Below are 19,641 nucleotides of genomic sequence, written 5' to 3'. Positions count from 1 at the left end.
TTACTTACAACCTCTAGCTAAGCCGTCGAGATAAGGTATAAACATGTATAAATTGTATATTGGAATTATGTGTCAAATACTGATTTAGAACATGGTTTATTATTCATTAGAAATGTTTGTGTAAGTGTTATATTGGCTTTGGAAATTGATTTATAAAGTGCCTTGCATGTGGAATATTGGTTTTGGAAAATTGTTCGAATATTATTATTTGGAAATAATTAGATATGAAATATTGATTATAAAATCCAACTTCATTAATGATATTAATTATTTTATGCATCAATAGATTGTTAAAAGCTTTTTCCTTTTGTACTTGCTTGATCCCTCTAGGATCTAGCTATGGTTTTTGGTTGCTTATTGGGCTTTTTCACTCTTTTCTTCTTTCTTTTCAAAGCCTAATGTTTAGACAGTGATGAGTTGTGATTGGGATGTGACTATAGAGTGAGGATCTTGAATTTTGTTGGACCTCACCTTGTGGTCTTGTAAAATTTGTTCATACAGGATTTAAATTATTTTATAAGTATATTGTAAATTGCCTTAAGGTGTAATTATGGCATTGCTTGTAGTTTCAGGATTGGCATTGCATCCAATTCAAGTTTGAAAATTTTAGTTAATTTTGGAAATAGTTACCTAGCTTATCTTATCAGCTACTGCTAATTTGTTTTGTTTGACTGGTTATCAACTTGCATGTTCATGGGGCCCAGTCTATTGCATGTGCAGCAGATTGCCACAACCCTTGGAACATGCCTGTGGATTAGAGGCATAACAACACGAGCATTAAGGCATCCCCTACTTTTATATTAAGAAAGGAGTATATATTCAAGCGGTACAAGTTGCACAAATTAAGGACAATGCAATGGAAATTCAATTGAGATGGTATGCGCATATACAAAAAAAATCTGAGGGAGCTTTAGTAAGGATTGGAGTTTTAAAATGTGTTGAAGAATGCAGAAAAAGAAGAAAAAGACATCAAGTGATATGGATGATCACTGTGAGAAAAGATACAAAAAGGTTGAAAGAATACCAAAGATGGTCCTAAATAAGAATGATTGGAAAATAAAGATCTTTAAAGCTATTCCCTAATAGTTGGGACAAGACTGGATGGCTATGGTTATGGTTACACACAATTTCAGAAGGTGGTTACGGCATGCTAGCAATAAAGAGACTGCATAGTGTATATTTGTTATGTAGGCTGCAAATGCAGTTACTTTTTTTAAGTATTTAAAAATAAATAAAAACAGCAATCATGTAAAACATATTCACAAATAATATTTGGAAATTTACCTCCAAAAGCCAGCAACCGTTCGTAGACTCATGTAGATTGCTAGAGCTACCCAGATTCCAACAAAACCATGACTAGACGAGAGGACAACCAAGCATAGGATGCTGACAATGGCCACCAGGACCTGAATAAAAGGAAGAATCATAAGTAAAAGAAGTAGAGGAAATTTATCTATATCACAAAACAAAACCAGTTCTCTTCACTTGCCATAGAATATGCAGAATATGCAAAATCCGATGCTCCAAAATTGATGCCATCAAAAACAAAGGCCAAAGCATTAATTGGTTGAGTAAGCGCCACAAACTGAATTAAAGTAGCAAATATTTAGTCAATATTAGAGACATATTGCATTGGTGCATGGATTCTGAAGACATTCAAATTTGGTTTTATTGCACCAGCAGATTCCTGGATTATAATGCAAATGTAACAGACTTTATCCAAAGTTATTTCTCCAGACTGAAGGTGCTAAGATACCGGGATTCCTATGTGCATGAGTTGCAGAACATTGGCATCCTTGGTAAATAATCTTGATGCAAACTGCAAGCCAATTCCAAGTATGGCGCATAGGACCAGACCTAGAATCATTCCCCACTGGAAAACATAGTATAGGAAAGTTATTATTGGTTATGAATAAATGAAATCCATAAAATATGTGCACTATGGAAAAGTGAATGACTATTGGTTAGAAAATATTGACCTGCAAAACACGGGATGCAGCAGCTCTTGCTTTGGAGTGATCCCTTCTAGCAAATGCACTTGCAAGTATTGCCTGCAAAGATTCAGATTTAACTGAGTTTGTTTGTGATAAAAATTAGGACCAGTGATGCTATTATGCCACAAATCGGACCAACTGATTGAACCATTTAATGAATTGCTTGTGGGAGGCAGTCTTAAATATCTAATCAACAGGAACTCTGCCTAAAGGTTTCAGAACATCCAGTGAACTTTTCGGGGATAAGGCCCAGAGCGAGCAGCGTATGTCTCGGTTTTAGGTGCCCAGGATTCACCAAGCATGAGTGTTCAACCAGAGAACCAATAGAAAATCTTCCCCTTTGGGTGTTTGGATTTTGTTGGCAACCTGGCATGCAGATGCTCATATACCATAATAACATGGGGCTGGAAAAACATTGCGCATATGGTTTCTCCATGTAAAAAGACCATGTCTGCAGCGAAATTTCTCTAGCATTAAGATTTCATATATGAACAAGCTTGGAGGTTAACATGCTATGCTCATATGGTACAACACGGTCATCCTTGAGTTACCAAAAGTGAGTGTGGATGAAGGAATGAATTTGGGTGAGGGTCCACGATGCATGTCTCCTAAAAAAATATTCATAAGGGAGCAACTAGGAAGTGGATGTGGGGATGAGTTTCTGAGGAGATTCTGAAGTGAGTGGACTACCCTAAGTAGAAGATTCCTGTTATTTGGGTTCATCCAGACACCTCTTAGATTTTCCTGTATTTGCAACAATGGAGGTGAAAAATCTTACTCCCAAGGGTAACCATTATTGTGAGAATGATTAATGTGTCCTGGTAGGATGGTGTCGGAGTAGCAGGAAGTGCAATTGCTATTGTAATATGGCTATTCTTCACCTTTTGAATCCATCAGTTGTCTCGTCATCTGAGTAGCTGATGATCTAAATAAGTATACTTGATAACCTTATCAAACTACGCATAAATGCTTTTGACAGAAAAATAACAAAGAACATGCATATAGGTTGTCTTTGTATTTATATTCAAGTAATTAGATCTTAAGCAATGAACAAATAAAAGCAACAGTGGATTCTCAACCTGTCCAGCAACAGCCAATCCATCAGCAAGAAGAGATGTCGCCAACCAAATCTGAAGGCAGATCTGGAATGCAGCCATAGGGATTGATCCCTGTCTTGCAGCCATTGATGCTGACAGTGTCACACAGAATGTGACAGCAATTACCCTTGCAAGTAATAGAGAACCTGAAACAAAGTATAGTGATGTAACTAAATGAAAATAATTTTTTTTCAGAAAGCACTAAATTCTGACAGTTTCAAGACATTAAAGCAAGTTAAACAGAGTGAAATAATATAACTGAGGAGAACAAAAGATAACAAAGCAATAAGACATGCAATAGTTCAATAATCATGTGCAGGAAGAACATCAAATAAATGAAGTTTATTCATTAGAATATTAGATGATGAAAGATTTGTAGCATCATAACTTTCTATGAGCTGAAGGCATAGAATTAAATTATATGACAAATAACCAAGTCTTTTAGTAAAGTGTCAAGTCCTAAAATAGTTATCATTGGTGTAGGATGGAGAATCAAATTCTAAGGCATTCAAAGAAATCGATGTTGAATGTACTGTCGATTCTAGTTAAAAAGAGAACTTCTTACCATTTTTCAGGAAGCGGCTAAACTGCAGATCTTTGAAACTAGGAGGTAAAACATCAACTTTCCTCAATAATCTCCACAAAAGTATTAATGAAATCAAGTATCTAAAACATAGAAAACATGGCATTTAATAAGCAATGTATTATTGATAAACAAGAAAAAAGGTATTCCATCAATTTGCAAAAGCCAAAAAGATAAAATACATCATTTGGTAAAGTTTATGTGAAAAAGCTGAGTTAATTCTTACTGAGAAATAACATGAGCAATGGCTGCCCCACTGACACCTAACTGGAAAACAAACATAAATATGGGATCCAAGATAATGTTGGTCGCATCTCCAGCCACTGAAGTATCACAGAAAATTAATTTGTGTTAGACAGAATTATATATAAAATCCACAAATAAATTTTCAGAATGCATGGAGCCATTGGATACTACTAGAATAGAATTCAGAACTAATAAAGAAAACACAAAACAAAAGCAATTGGCCAATTATCTTCAAAGACAAAAATGCATTAGCTGAAAATTAAAAAGCAATAGTGTCAAAATGTACCAATAAATTTTTAGGACATTAAGATCTCCTCAATGAAAAGTAATGCATTTTCCACTTCCGATAATCAACCTCAATTAGAAATGTAATGTCTTCTCCAAGTAATATGAAAAATGCAAATGATAGAGGACAATGTAGTGGCAAGAAAAGTGACACAGATTCTAAACCGCAAGAAAGGGATGGTAGCATCAGTAACGTATTGTTCCAATGAGAAACTGGCACCAATGTGGATGCTGGGGCACCAAAACCTCTGCACCAGTATATATTTGGTCATACCAGTCCATACTAGTCCTTACTAGTGCATTGTAATAGCGAGGTACTGGCCTTACCAGCCGATACCAACATTTTTCCATGTTTTCAATTTTGGTACAAACCATCAATTATGATGCTGTACCATACCATTCTGATGGAGAAAATGGAAGAGGTTCAGTACCAATATCTAAGAAATCTTGAAATAAGTCATAATTAGTAAGCTTTGTCCTTGTCAAACAAACATTGTCATCATTGTGTATTATGTATACTTTTAACAGATTATGCATACAAATGTAGCCAATTTTGATAATATACAATTGGCATTTCCCTAACAAAGTAGATTGTTGCGGCAACTTGTAATAACATATCTTTAATTCTCTCCATTTAAATTCAACTTTTGAATTCAAATTATTGTTGTAATCTTCTCCTCATTTTTCTCCTATCTCTCGATTGAAATTCAAATTTTGAATTCGAATTGTTGGAATAATCTTCTCCTTATTTTTCTCCTATAATCACTCTTGTGCATGTTATATATATTCAATACATACTCAAAGAAATCCCAACCAATCAAGTAGGATTTTAGCCATCACAGTGTCTCTTTCATGGTATCAGAGGCTCAGTCCAATTTGGCATCACTGTCTTTCTTGTGCAAACCCAGCTAGGACTGGAAATGGGCCAGGCCACACCCCTATCCAAGCCCAGTTTGAAATTTTTTTTGGAGCTTCGGGCCGAACTTTGGTCCAAAATTTTTTGAAAAACTCAGGCCCAAGCCCTATCCAAGCCCAAGCCCGGGCCCTGTTAGATGTGTGCCCTAGATGCCAGATTAGCTGATACATTCCTGTACAAATCTAAGGGTAAATTTGTAATTTTGACTATAAATCAATAAATGGGTTATTCTTCTATCACATTGTGTACATTGTGTTTGTGATACATCTTTTGAGTTAGTAGGAACGTCAATTCATATTTTCAAGAGTTAAAAATTTAAGGCATGAATTTACATAACTCATAAACAGCTCCTGACCATAGGATCATCACGAGGATGGTGATCGATCCGGAAGGTTGGTGTACGATCGCTTCCTCAGGATAGATGTGTCTTGAATCTACGATATGGAGACACCGGAGCGAGAGTACAGGTATTCGTTGAGAACGAGAGTACTGAGCGTGACCACCTCGAGCAGTCATAAGGAAGTCTACCTTCTCGTCGATGACTAGCGCGATGCTGCAGTTGTGTGTCTAGTTCTTTAACCTGAGCTGCATCGACAGTTCACCTTGAGTGTGTTATAGTTTGACTACACCATAACTCGGTCTCCTAGCCATTCGGAACCTTGAGGTGTATGTTGGCTGTAGCATATTCATTGTAGGAACTAGGTCGCACCAAGATGGGATCTATCAACTTCGGTAGATAAGAGTAGTCCTATGATGATCGAAAGATCGAGTCCTTAAGTCCATGGCCATGGCAGAGTGAAATAATGGAAAAAAAATTTAACATTGAGGTTTCACATTGGACTCGGATCGATCGATTGATTCATGTGACTGATGTTGGGTTTGACGAGTTCACCTTAACCATAATTCAGTCGGGACTCAAGATAGAGGAACTCAATCACACAGGTAGCTACACCGAGAGGTTCGTCTTCAGTTCTGATGAATTGCCACCACATACTGCTAGGTGTCACTGGTGGATTTTGGGAGCAATTAGAATGATATTGATGATCGATCATTCTAATTGTCTGAATCAGAAGAATTCTGATCCATCAAAAGGAGTTTCGATGATGTCGATAATGAGATCACGACATGTCTCATTACCATACAGAATTGAACCTAACTGGATCACACTAACAAGGGTTAGGGTCTGGATGTCATCAATTGGGCTAACCCAATTGATTTGGATAAGATCCAATTAGGTTCAAAAAAATCATGCTAGCACACGATTGAGCCTAACTTTCTCCTCGTGTAATCTTTTCTGTCTCTACTGAGCCAAATGTGATTTGACTCATCCAGAGAACTTTGGAAAGATTTCTCTCAGTTTAAATGAAGCTTGTCCAGTTCAGAAAAGGCTTGTCTTAATTCATGAGATGAATTTAAGACAAGCACCTGCTAATTCCTATCACCTACCAATTTCATTATAGGACATCTGTCAAATGTTGACATATGGGTCTTAAACTGAAGAGAGTTCATTGGAGGATTTTTGTGGAGTATCCACATGCCTAAACCACATCAAATTGGGTGCCATAATCAGATTATGGCGTAAGCCCAATTGGATTAAAGTGGGTGCCCCAAATGGATAAGAATGAAAGAGTCCTGATAAACATGAACTCTTTGGCACCACCTTGCTTGTGCTTATCCAAAGTTGGCGCCAACATAGGAGAGAGGGTGGGGGTTCTTATCTGATGTGATCAGATGATATCACTCCACCAATCAGAATTTTTTCAGAATTTATTGGAATTTTCTGATTGGTCGAATGATGTAGCACTGCACAGCATACAGGGTCTATAAAATCCCTGTCTGTGCCTAGGGTTTGAAAGTTTCTGCTCAATACCTAGCCAAAACGAGAATCCTCTCCTCTTCTCCATGTCCTCCCTGCTCTCCTCCCTCCCCTCTTCACGTCCAAGGAGTTGGACGTCCATCTGGCAAAGGTCCAAGGCATGGTGATGCTTGGAACAGAAAGGCTGTAGGACATCTTCGACATGCTGCTGCTCCAACTTCAGGAGTTCTGAAGCACTTCCAAATCAGATAGATATCTGATTTTTGGAGCGTAGATTCGCGAGGAGAAGACGTTCCAGATCCTGCCCGAGTGGATACCGGTAGAGGCCAAGCGCTTGCGTGGCTACATCAGAACCTCGGACTGCGCTGAGATCATCTACAGGGTAATCAGATTACTCTTGAGGTATTACTTGTTTCCTCATCCCTTTTAAATTTATTTTAGACTTAATATCAGATATGAAGATTAGATCTAGAGACTTAGATCTGAAATAAATGTAGAATAATTTTTTTTTTAAATTATTCCATCCCAGATTTGATGAAATCTGGAAGATCCTACAAAGAAAAAAGGTGATTTTTCCTTCAACTGGTATCAGAGCCAGATTTTTGACTCTACTTCAGATCTAATTTAGATCTGATTTTTATATTTATTTATCTGATATTTAAAAAATTTCAGATGTCACATCAGATGTGATAAGATCTGAAATCAAAATATTTAAAATTAAATCTAAGAAGATCTAACATGCATGAGATGCATGACTAGACTAGGATTAGTTGAATCCATAAACAGTCTTAAGTTTTATGTTTTAATGTGATTAAAATATGAATTAGATCAAATTTATTCTCTATTTTTCTGATGTTATAAATATTATAATCAAATCATAAATAGAAAATAAAATTTTAATTATTCCATAAAATTGATCTGTTGCATGCCTAGACTAGTTGTAGAATTGTTTTAGTAACTTATCTAGAATAATTTTTATTTTGAATAGTTCAATTTAAATTCTATTTTTCAGATATTACATATGATGTATCAGATCTGAAAGCATGTTAATTAGATCGATTTTTGATACATGAGATGTATGCAAAGCATGTATTAGTTAGATCTTAAATTGTATATGAGATATGTAAATTTAGATCTAACTAGTTTTGTAGTTCAATTTATATTTCTGATTAAAGTGTTCCTCATGACCGTTCGGTTATAAGAACGAAGTAGGGTTTTAAGACCCTCTCTTCCCATTCAATGGGGTGTTCATATGACGTGTAGGGGTGCCGCGCGTTCATCCTTAATCAGAAATTAAAACTTACTTTTCTGCAAAACCCTAGATCCTGAAACCCTAGGATTTATTTTACATGTTTTGTTTATGAACCCAAACTTAATTAATGAATTAAGTTTATGAAATCAATTTGGTCTACAATTAAAAATTTCAGATCTAAGATATTTTCATAAAATTGGGTTCAGGCTTGGGTAGCTTAATTAGGTCTAGCGGTTGATCAAACTGAATCAAGAGTTGGTTAGGTGGGATCATGAAAGCTAATAATTGACCAGCCTAATAGGATTAAGTCTGGATCAAGGTCAAATCACATTTAGATGTGACTCGATCAAGTTAAGACCTAATTTGGCTCAGAGGTTAGAGCCTAGATTGTAGGCTAACCCAATTAGTTCTGGTTCGACAATTTGATGTCTAAGGTAAGTTGGGCAGATGCGACCGACTGGTTTTTAATTGAGAGCTACTCAACTCGAACGTGTTCTTGTCGAGTTAATGGCATATCCCTCCCACCGGTCTCACTTACCTGGCCATATATGTCGACTCAGTTCTGATTAGAGGTGGCTAACAATTCAAGCTAATCCATGCCACTAGGTTAGTCATAATTGTTATGACTATGTCAAGTCAAGTTTAATAAGACCTAAATCAAATCTCCCTAAGAAAATATTAAGTCTAGGTCTTCCACCATTGTGGATGTGCGGGCCCTTCTCGGGGTTGATTGTTCTCGGTTGGTTACAGTGGCTCAGTTGCATCGGAAAGATGCAACCATGTCCATTAGGCATTAGATGCTACGAATTAGAGGATGGGTTGGGCTCAATATTCCAGATACGGTGAGGAACCCAATCAAGAATTTAGTTCGTGCAAATGGTGGGTTTGGCTTAACTAAGGATTGGAGCAATATTCCGGATACGGTGAGCTTCATGAATTAGAGATCAAATTTTGGGTGCACCATGATTGGAGAATCATTGGACAAGAGTTGTCCACTCATTGGTTGACCCATCACCAATAACTGTTAGGTGAGGTGATGAGCCAGTCGGTGAGACCGCACCACCCACTAGAAATCACTGATCACGAAAATTTTCACATCTCTACCTAGGGAGTGTAGGGATCTGAGAAAATAGTAGGAGCCTAATTTGTTTAAAAATGAAACCCCTAAACAAATTGGTTAAGTTTGATTACAAAATCTAACTAGAAACTTTTGACTCTCTACAAAAAACATGTCTGCCTCAAACCCCCTGACCAAAATACTAGACACCCATAGATTGATTGAACCCAATTTCAAGGACTGGTTGAGGAACTACATAATTATTCTGGATTCCGAAAAATTGACTCATATCTTGGATCAGGACCCACCTGTCATACCAGCACGTCCGACTGCTGAACAGAGAGCGTCTCTGAAAAAGTGGATGGATGATGATAACAAAACAAGGTACTACATGTTGAGTGCAATGTCTAATGACTTGCAGCGCCAGCATGAGAACATTTGGCTCACCTGCAAGAGTTGTTTGGTGAACAGAATCGCGCGGCCAAGTATCAAGTCTGTCAAAAACTTTTTAAGGCTAAAATGTATGATGGGCAGTCAGTCCAAGATCATTGTTTGATAATGATCAAGGATCTTGAGGAGCTTGAGAAGCTCGGTATCATCTTAGACAAAGATTTTCAGATTGATATAATCCTTCAGTCCTTATCCGATGCATATGGTCAGTTCATCATGAACTTCCATATGCATAAGATGCAGTATACCTTGACCGAGTTAATGAACATGTTGGTTACGGCTGAGCTTTCTATGAAGGGTTCAAAAGGCTCATTTCTTACTGTGGAGCGGATTTCTTCTAAGAGAAAGTCTTTTGAAAAGAAAAAGAAGTCTGCAAAGAAGCAGAAGGTGGATGGCAAGAAGAAGAAGACAACCGAAGAAGAAGGCAGCTGATAAGGAAAAATATTTCCACTGCCAATCAGACGGCCATTGGAAGCAGAACTGTCCTCAGTACCTGGCCACCTTGAAGAACAAGAAGGATAGTCCTTCTGGAGGTATGCTCATTTTAGAATCTAATCTTACGGTTTCTTCTGCATCCAGTTGAGTGCTTGACTCTGGTTCTAGTGCTCATTTGTGCACTTCTATGCAGGGTCTTGAGGAGAGCAGGAGGCTGAGAAATGGGGAGATGATCCTACGCGCTGCTGTGGCCGTAGGAACCTACCCTCTGCGATTACCGTTAGGATTAGATTTAGTTTTAAGAGACTGTTATTATGTGCCTGCAGCAAGCAGGAATTTGATTTCTGTTTCATGTTTAGCACCAGAAGGCTATGTGATTAGCTTTCATAAGGACCATTGTAATATTTTTTATGAAAATAATAAAGTTGCAAATAGTTTTGTCATTAACGGTCTTTATCAGTTACATGTTGATGTATCTGTATTTAATATTGAGCAAAATGTGAACGCCATAGGAATTAAAAGGCCTAGAGATAGTCTAAATAATAGGTATCTGTGGCACCTAAGGTTAGGTCATATAGCGGAAGACAGAGTTAACAAATTGGAGAAATCTGGATTGTTGAGTCCATTGGCTTCCGAGTCATATTCAATTTGTGAATCATGCCTTCAAGGCAAAATGACCAAGCTTCCTTTTGTGGGACATGGGGAAAGGGCCACAGACCTACTTGTCCTAGTACATACGAATGTGTGCGGCCCATTTGATGTGCCGGCTAGAGGCAACTACGTCTACTTCATTACTTTTACTGATGATATGTCCAGGTACGAATATGTGTTTCTAATGAAACACAAGTCTGAAGCCTTTGAAAGATTGAAAGAATTCAGACATGAAGTAGAAAAACAAACAGGAAAGCCCATTAAGGTTCTTCGATCAGATCGAGAAGGTAAATACCTTAGTCGAGAGTTCCTAGACTATTTTAAAGACAATGGTATAGTCTCTCAATGGACTCCACCTGGAACGTCTCAACTCAACGAAGTTTCAGAATGGAGAAACCGGACCCTATTAGATATGGTCCATTCCATGATGAGCTTCACGGACCTCCCTGAATTTCTTTGGGGACATTGTCTCATGACAGCAATTTATGTATTGAATAGGATTCCCTCTAAAACCGTTCCTACCACACCGTATGAGATATGGCATGGTAAGAAGCCAAGTCTGAATCATCTCAGAATTTGAAGTTGTCCGGCTCATGTCAAGAGACAGCAACGGACAAGTTAGAGTTTAGGTCTTTTAGAGCTCGATTCATAGGATATCCTAAAGAGTCATTAGGATACTATTTTTATATTCTGGAAGACCACAATGTGATTGTGAGTCGAAATGCTATTTTTCTTGAAAAACAATTTATTCAAGATGGTGGCATCGGAAGAATAATTAAGCTCAAGGAGAATGTCTCCCAAGAGCAACAAGCTAAAAAACCTGAGGAACCAAATCAATCAGAATCAGTCCTAACACAACCTCTTCTACCTCATAGATCGACTAGGGTTTCCCGTCCTCCTGAAAGGTACTTAGGTACCATACAAGAGGATGTAGAGAAAATGTTCCTCACGAAAAATGGGATTCATGGTGATGATCCCAAGACCTATGACGAAACGATATCAGATATCGACTCCGAGAAATGGTTAGAGGCAATGAAATCAGAAATTGACTCGATACACTCAAACCAAGTCTGGACCTTGGTAGATCCACCTGAAGGTATTGTACCTATTGGGTGTAAATGAATCTTCAAGAGAAAGATAGGTGCAGATGGGAATGTGGAGACATTCAAGGCTAGGCTCGTAGCGAAAGGTTATAGTCAGCGCGAAGGCATTGACTATCAGGATACCTTCTCGCCCGTAGCCATGCTAAAATCCATCCGCACATTGCTTACTGTTGCAGCCTATTTCGATTATGAAATATGGCAGATGGATGTGAAAACGACATTCTTAAATGGATATCTTGAGGAAGATATCTATATAGAACAGCCGCTTAGTTTCACATCCAGTGATGATGATCACAGGATCTGCAAGCTGCAAAGATCCATTTATGGACTTAAGCAAGCATCTCGGAGCTGGAATACTCGTTTCAATGATGTGATCAAAACGTTTGGTTTCATCAAGAACGAAGAGGAACCATGTGTGTTCAAAAAGATCAGTGGGAGCACAGTTGTCTTCCTCGTATTGTACGTAGATGACATCCTCCTAATTGGGAATGACATTCCCATGTTGACCTCAGTCAAAATATGGTTGTCTAAGGAGTTCTCTATGAAAGATCTAGGAGAGGCATCCTTTATACTGGGTATTAAGGTCTATAGAGATAGACCAAATAGGATGCTCGGACTTTCACAGAAGATGTACATAGAGGAGGTGCTAAAAAGGTTTAGCATGGAAAACTCCAAAAGAGGTTTAGTACCTTTTAGACATGGCATTCATCTCTCCAAGAAGATGTGTCCTAGCACATCTGAGGAGATTGAACGCATGAGCAAGATCCCTTATACTTCGGCAATAGGAAGCTTCATATATGCCATGCTACGTACACGACCTGATATAGCCCATGCTGTGAGTATCACAAGCAGATATCAGTCGAATCCAGGTGAAAAGCACTGGACTTCTGTGAAATGTATCCTTAAGTACTTGAGAAGGACTAAGGATATGTTTCTAATCTTTGGAAATGGAGAACTCCAAATTCAGGGATATACATACTCAGACTTTATGTCTGATATAGATGATCGAAAGTCGACATCTGGGAGTCTGTTCATTTGCAATGGTAGTGCAGTTAGCTGGAAGAGTTCCAAACAGACGGTGATTGCTGATTCCACCATGGAGGCAGAGTACATTGCTGCATCGAAAGTTGCGAAGGAGGTATTCTAGTACAAGAAGTTTGCCGCAGAGCTTGGAGTGATGTCATCGGATGCCATACCTCTTTACTGCGACAATAATGGCGCCATAGCCCTAGCTAAGGAGCCAAGATCTCACCAAAAGTCCAAGCACATCGAGCGGCGATTCCATCTGATCCGTGATTACCTCGAAAAGGGTTATGTCGAGATCAAGAGAGTCGACTCCACAGACAATGTGGCAGACCCACTGACTAAACCATTGGGCCAGCAAAAGATCGAAGCCCAGCTTGAGAAGATGGGACTTAGATATGTAGCCAACTGGCATAGGTCAAGTGGGAGTTTGTTAGATGTGTGCCCTAGATGCCAGATTGGCTGACACATTCCTGTACAAATCTAAGGACAAATTTATAATTTTGACTATAAATCAATAAATGGGTTATTCTTCTATCACATTGTGTACATTATGTCTGTGATACATCCTTTGAGTTAGTAGGAATGTTAATTAATATTTTTAAGAGTTGAAAATTTAAGATATGAATTTACATAACTCATAAACAGCTCCTGACCATAGGATCATCACGAGAATGGTGATCGATCCGGAAGATTAGTGTACGATCGCTTTCTTAGGGTAGATGTGTCTTAAATCTACGGTGTGGAGACACTGGAGCGAGAGTACAGCTATTCGTTGAGAACGAGAGTACTGAGCGTGACCACCTCGAGCAGTCATAAGTCTACCTTTTCATCGATGATTAGCTCGATGCTGCAGTTGTGTGTCTAGTTCTTTGATCTGAGGTGCATCGACAGTTCACCTTGAGTGTGTTATAGTTTGACTACACCATAACTCGATCTCCTAGCCATTCGGAACCCTGAGGTGTATTGTTGGCTGTAGCATATTCATTGTAGGAACTAGGTCGCACCAAGATGAGATCTATCAACCTCGATAGATGAGAGTAGTAGTCCTATGATGATCGAAAGATCGAGTCCTTAAGCCCATGGCCATGGCAGAGTGAAATAATGGAAAAAGAGTTCTATTGGAGTTTCACATTGGACTCGGATCGATCGATTAATTAATGTGACTGATGTTGGGTTTGACGAGTTCACCTTAACCCTAATTCAGTCGGGACTCAAGATAGAGGAACTCAATTATACAGATAGCTGCACCGAGAAGTTCGTCTTCAGTTTTAATGGGTTGCCACCATATACTGCTAGGTGTCACTGGTGGATTTTGGGAGCAATTAGAATGATATTGATGATCGATCATTCTAATTGTCTGAATCAGAAGAGTTCTGATCCATCAAAAAGAGTTTCGATGATGTCGATGATGAGATCACGACATGTCTCATTACCATACAGAATTGAACCTAACTGGATCACACTAACAAGGGTTAGGGTCTGGATGTCATCAATTGGGCTAACCCAATTGATTTGGATAAGATCCAGTTAGGTTCAAGAAAATCGTGCTAGCACACGATTGAGCCTAACTTTCTACTCGTGTAATCTTTTCTGTCTCTACTGAGCCAAATATGATTTGACTCATGTAGAGAACCTTGGGAAGGTTTCTCTCAGTCTAAATGAAGCTTGTCCAATTTAGAAAAGGCTTATCTTAATTCATGAGATGAATTTAAGACAAGCACTTGCTAATTCCTGTCACCTGCCAATTTCATTTTAGGACATTTGTCAAATGTTGACATATAAGTCTTAAACTGAAGAGAGCTCATTGGAGGATTTTTGTGGAGTGTCCACATGCCTAAATCACATCAAATTGGGTGCCATAATCAGATTATGGTGTGAGCCCAATTGGATTAAAGTGGGCGCCCCAAATGGATAAGAATGAAAGAGTCCTGATAAACATGGACTCTTTGGCGCCACCTTGCTTGTGCTTATCCAAAGTTGGCACCAACATAGGAGAGAGGGTGGGGGTTCTTATCTAATGTGATCAGATGACATCACTCCACCAATCAGAATTTTTTCAGAATTTATTAAAATTTTCTGATTGGTCGAATGATGTGGCACTGCGCAGCATACAAGGTCTATAAAATCCCTGTCTGCGCCTAGGGTTTGGAAGTTTCTGCTCAATACCCAGCCAAAACGAGAATCCTCTCCTCTTCTCCACGTCCTCCCTGCTCTCCTCCCTCCCCTCTTCACGTCCAAGGAGTTGGACGTCCATCTGGCAAAGATCCAAGGCGTGGTGACGCCTAGAACAGGAAGGGTGCAGGGCATTTTCGACAGGCTGCTGCTCCAACTTCAGAAGGAGTTCTGAAGCGCTTCCAAATCAGATAGAAATCTGATTTTTGGAGCGTAGATTCGCGAGGAGAAGACATTCCAGATCCTGCCCAAGTGGATACCGGTATAGGCCAGGCGCTTGCGTGGCTACATCAGAACCTCGGACTGTGTTGAGATCATCTACAGGGTAATCAGATTACTCTTGAGGTATTACTTGTTTCCTCATCCCTTTTAGATTTATTTTAGACTTAATATCAGATATGAAGATTAGATCTAGAGACTTAGATCTGAAATAAATATAGGATAAATTTTTTTTAAAATTATTTCACTCCAGATTTGATGAAATCTGGAAGATCCTACAAAGGAAAAAGGTGGTTTTTCCTTCAGGCCCAATGCGAACCCAATTGGACCAACCCAATCCCTCCCTAAAAAAGAAAAAAAAGCCTAATCCAAAAAAAAATAGAGAGAAAAAAAGGAGGCCAAGCCCTAACCTCCGGCTCCTCTACCTCCCTTTGCCCACGCACTTGTTTTCGTTGGAATCCATGTGCTTTAGCATCGCCGAGCGGCCATCTCCCTCTCAAACCTCCAAACATAGTTGAGGCCGACGAGTAGCTCGACGATGGCGGCCTCCACCTTCTCCCAATTGGCGAAGAAGAGCGTCTGAAGGAGCACGCTGTTTCGGGGCACCACCGCAACAGTGCTCCGTCTCCCCTCGAAGCTCCACTCCCCCTGCCACCGCACGGTGTCACGCACCACCGACCCCAGCCACTCGCCGATCCTCGTTCACCAACGAGCGTCGCAAGATGTCGCCTAGCCATGAGGTTCTTGGGTCGTAAAGGCACCAAGATCCCTTTCTTTAGAAGGGGAAGCACCCACCCGACGACAGACAGTGGGGAGTGGGCAATGTTCGTGGCCTTGCGGCCGCTCAGGATCTTGAAGTGGAGGATGCCAAAGCTGAAGACATCGATCTTGGTGCTGAGATTCTCCGGGGTGATGTAACTGGGGTTGAGGTGGCCAAGGGTCCCCATAGGTGGGGGAGGAGTGGGGCTCTAGCTCGCAGCAAGTGAAGGGGATGCGGATGGAAGATGGGCTAAGGGCTAGGGCTCTTCAAGTTGGAGTTCGAGTAGACAAAGTCACGAATGTCACGAATACTCAAAGAATGTCAAGAACACAGAACAATAGGGTTAGGGGTTGATTAGGGCTAATTGATTAAACTAATTAGCTAACACTAACTAATTAATTGATTAGGCTCGGGCTATCTCAAATCAAGGATTTGGGCTAAACCAATTTGAGTATGGAATTGGGCTCCGACCAGATATTCAGGCTACTAATCGAGCTAAATTCGGGCTCGAGCTCAGGCCGCACCTAGACTGGGCCAAAGGTATGCATGTGCTTGGTCGGAAAAACAAACAGGCTCTATATTGAGGCCCAAACCCGGCCTGAATTATTTCGGACCGAGCCCAATTCCAACACTAAACCTAGCCCTTCTCTCATATCAAAGATTTCCATCCCAACAATATCAGCAATATCACATTTTTCATCCGAACTCAAATCCTCTCCTATTACATCCCTTATCATCTCCAATATCCCAAATATAATACCAAACAAGCTAGATGGCAGCACCTATATCCTTTAGAAGTCTCTCTTTGAACCAATTTTATAGGGACATAAGCTTACGTCCTTCATTGATGGCTCATTTACACCACCTTCCCCAAATTAATCAGATGCTACACTATCAGATGCTTCTTTCTTGGATCAATGCTACACTATCAGAAGCAACCCTTACATAGTTGGAGTCACCTCAACTAAGCAAGCTTGGGATGCCCTTTCTCGTTTGCTTCCCTTGCTCCTTCTCATATCATGACTATGAAACGGCAGCCTAATCACATTAAGAATGGATCATCCTCTATGTCATGCCCCGAATCTGGGACATAACATGGCCATGCTACCAAGGGGTACTACCCTTGATAATATGAAGACTAACAATCATAATCAGCTAAAATCTTCATAAATAAAATATAATAAATGATTCAATTCTATCATTCATCATATAATTAAATCAAAATTAGTTCAGAACGACTAAATCTAAAATCAAATATCAAACCAATATCTCCAAATTCATCAATAGTTGACTACAAGTCCATTATTATCCAATAAGCTAAGATTTAGCCACAAAATCTCCAAGCTCGCTAACGTAGACCCTCAAGCCTGGATCATCCTTCATTCCTAATCTTATTCATCTGGACAAAAAAAGAAATAAGCTACACTAGCTCAGTAGTAAGTAAACCTTACACTATCTAACACGAATCAAGAATAAGTTTATACATACATCAATAAATCATTTAAAGAAGATGATTATCATTGCAAAATAAAATCTATATAATAACAATATATCATAAATCAATTATGCTCTTGCATATGCATAAATCATGTAATTTTCATAAACATAGTTTCCAATGCATAACATAAACAAATTCATAAATCATGTTAACTATACAGACAAAATCACAAGTCATCTATCATTTTGTCATATCATAATTCTTAATAATTTTCTTAGACTAAATGCTAAGATCACTTTATACCTATGATAAGATCATAATCATCAAAATATCAACTACTATTATCCATTGACAGGGTCGTGTACCAACTACTATTATCTGCTGGTAAGGTCATATACCAACTACTATTATCCACTAGCAGGATTGTAAGCCAACTACTATTACCCACCGGCAGCATCATGTATAGCTATCTGAGAGCCTTTTATCATATTTCTTAAAATAAGCATTCTTAAATCATATTTCATCGAATCATATTTTCTTAAATCATACATAAATAAGATGCTATATAATTTTATAGAGCTCATGGTCCAAAAATAATTTTTGACAACAAATCAATCGTGAAATAGTTCCTTTCATAATAAAACATAAATGTCATAAATATGGAGTTCATATTTCATAAGCAAGTCATTCATATTAAAATATTTATAAAATTACTATTTTATTTTATGAAAATACAACATAATTTTTTTATGATAAAATAATCGATAATTTAAAAATAAATAAAAAATATCGGAATTACTTACCTCTTTCATCCTACCCCTTCAAACTTCGCTAAACAAATTTATTAAACCTATTTAACATATTAAAAATATAATTAATTTCTATTCAATAAATTCAATCATAAGAAAAGAAGACTATAGAGAGATGGTCGGTCCAATAGGTTATCCGGACACCAGTGTAATTCATGGCCTCCTAGCCGAGGGTCAGATCTAAGCGACTCGATCAAGAAAATAAAAAGTACAGATTGGATCGAGATCAAGATCAACCAAAAAGGTTAATCAATAGTGGATTTCAAAGATACTAGACATGGCCGAGATAATCAGTTCGACAAGCTGCATAGATATCAAAGTGATTTCGGATCTTGTTTTCATCTCCTATTTATACTGAGGTTCATAGATCAGATAAAAAAAGAGAGAAAGAGGGAGTAGAGGGAGAAAAATCCTAAAGAGATAAGGAGAGAGAGAGAGATAAGAGAGAACTTTTCTCTCTTTTCTTACCTTTACTTTTTTCTCTTTTCTTTTCTTCTTCCTTTTCTTGGCCGAATAGGGGAGGAAGCAAGTTGGTTGCTAGTCACCAGAGGATCGACGACGAGCAGCGGCAGCTAACAACTGACGACGATGGAGCAAGGATAGCTGGCAGCGGTGACCGGTCAGTCAAGAAAACCATGAAAAACATGAAAAACAGGGGATTCGATTCCCCTTTCTAGGATTTTCAGTCATTGGCTGCTCATCGACTGCCAAGACTTCATCATGGAGGGTCGTGGGGAGGACGGACTTCTCAGTCTAGTGTTCGGCATCAAGGAACAATGACGCCAATGGCTAGAAAAAGCAAAACAAATGTAAAAAAAAATAGGGGATTCTCTCTTCGTAGTTTTCCGGCAAGATCGGTGGCTGGCGATGGTGCCAAAGGCATGGAAAGAAGGGAAAGAGAGAGAGAAGGGAGGGCCTTTTACCTCGACTTTGGTGGCGTCTCCAACTCCAATTTCCGATGGGCACGAGTTTAGGAAAATCTGTAAAATAGGAAAAAAAGAGAGGAAGAAGAGAGGGGGAGGGCCGATGCATGCCGTGGAATCCTTTGGAGGGGGAGGAGGAACTTATAGAATGGAGGGGAGGCCGAATCCTCTCCAAAATCGGCTTCCTCTCCGATGAATTTGCATGGAAGAAGACTCCTAGCGGGAGTCTTCATCATTTTTTTTTTCTTTCTTTTGGGTGGGGTTTTGGGCCAATTTCTAATGGGCTAGTCCAATGGACCAAGCCATCACACTCTATGCAAGATTATCTCTAGCAATTCAAAGTTTTTATTGACAAGCTAGCTATGTGAGTCACTAGTAAGTGATGATGATTTGCTCATCTGCATCCTAG

At 39.0% G+C, this 19,641-nt stretch overlaps 1 protein-coding gene across 4 annotated transcripts in view; it reads right to left on the bottom strand.

Annotated features, from left to right (window-relative positions):
- The window catches only part of LOC105034861 (protein DETOXIFICATION 42), a 61,149-nt gene that overhangs the window by 9,293 nt on the left and 32,215 nt on the right, over nt 1-19,641 (bottom strand). For all 4 annotated transcript variants that reach the window (XM_029261743.2, XM_019847116.3, XM_073249415.1 and 1 more), the window contains 7 exons: nt 3,901-3,997; nt 3,657-3,757; nt 3,074-3,237; nt 1,980-2,051; nt 1,757-1,873; nt 1,490-1,585; nt 1,285-1,406 (listed from right to left, as the gene is read on the bottom strand). In XM_029261743.2, coding sequence (XP_029117576.1) covers nt 1,285-1,406; nt 1,490-1,585; nt 1,757-1,873; nt 1,980-2,051; nt 3,074-3,237; nt 3,657-3,757; nt 3,901-3,997 — 769 coding nt within the window. The remainder of the gene's footprint in view (nt 1-1,284; nt 1,407-1,489; nt 1,586-1,756; nt 1,874-1,979; nt 2,052-3,073; nt 3,238-3,656; nt 3,758-3,900; nt 3,998-19,641) is intronic.

This window comes from Elaeis guineensis, chromosome 15, assembly GCF_000442705.2.
Source record: "Elaeis guineensis isolate ETL-2024a chromosome 15, EG11, whole genome shotgun sequence".
Classification (NCBI taxonomy): Eukaryota; Viridiplantae; Streptophyta; class Magnoliopsida; order Arecales; family Arecaceae; genus Elaeis; species Elaeis guineensis.
Note: the sequence above shows the minus strand (reverse complement) of the source record. Positions and strands in the feature narration are given on the sequence as shown.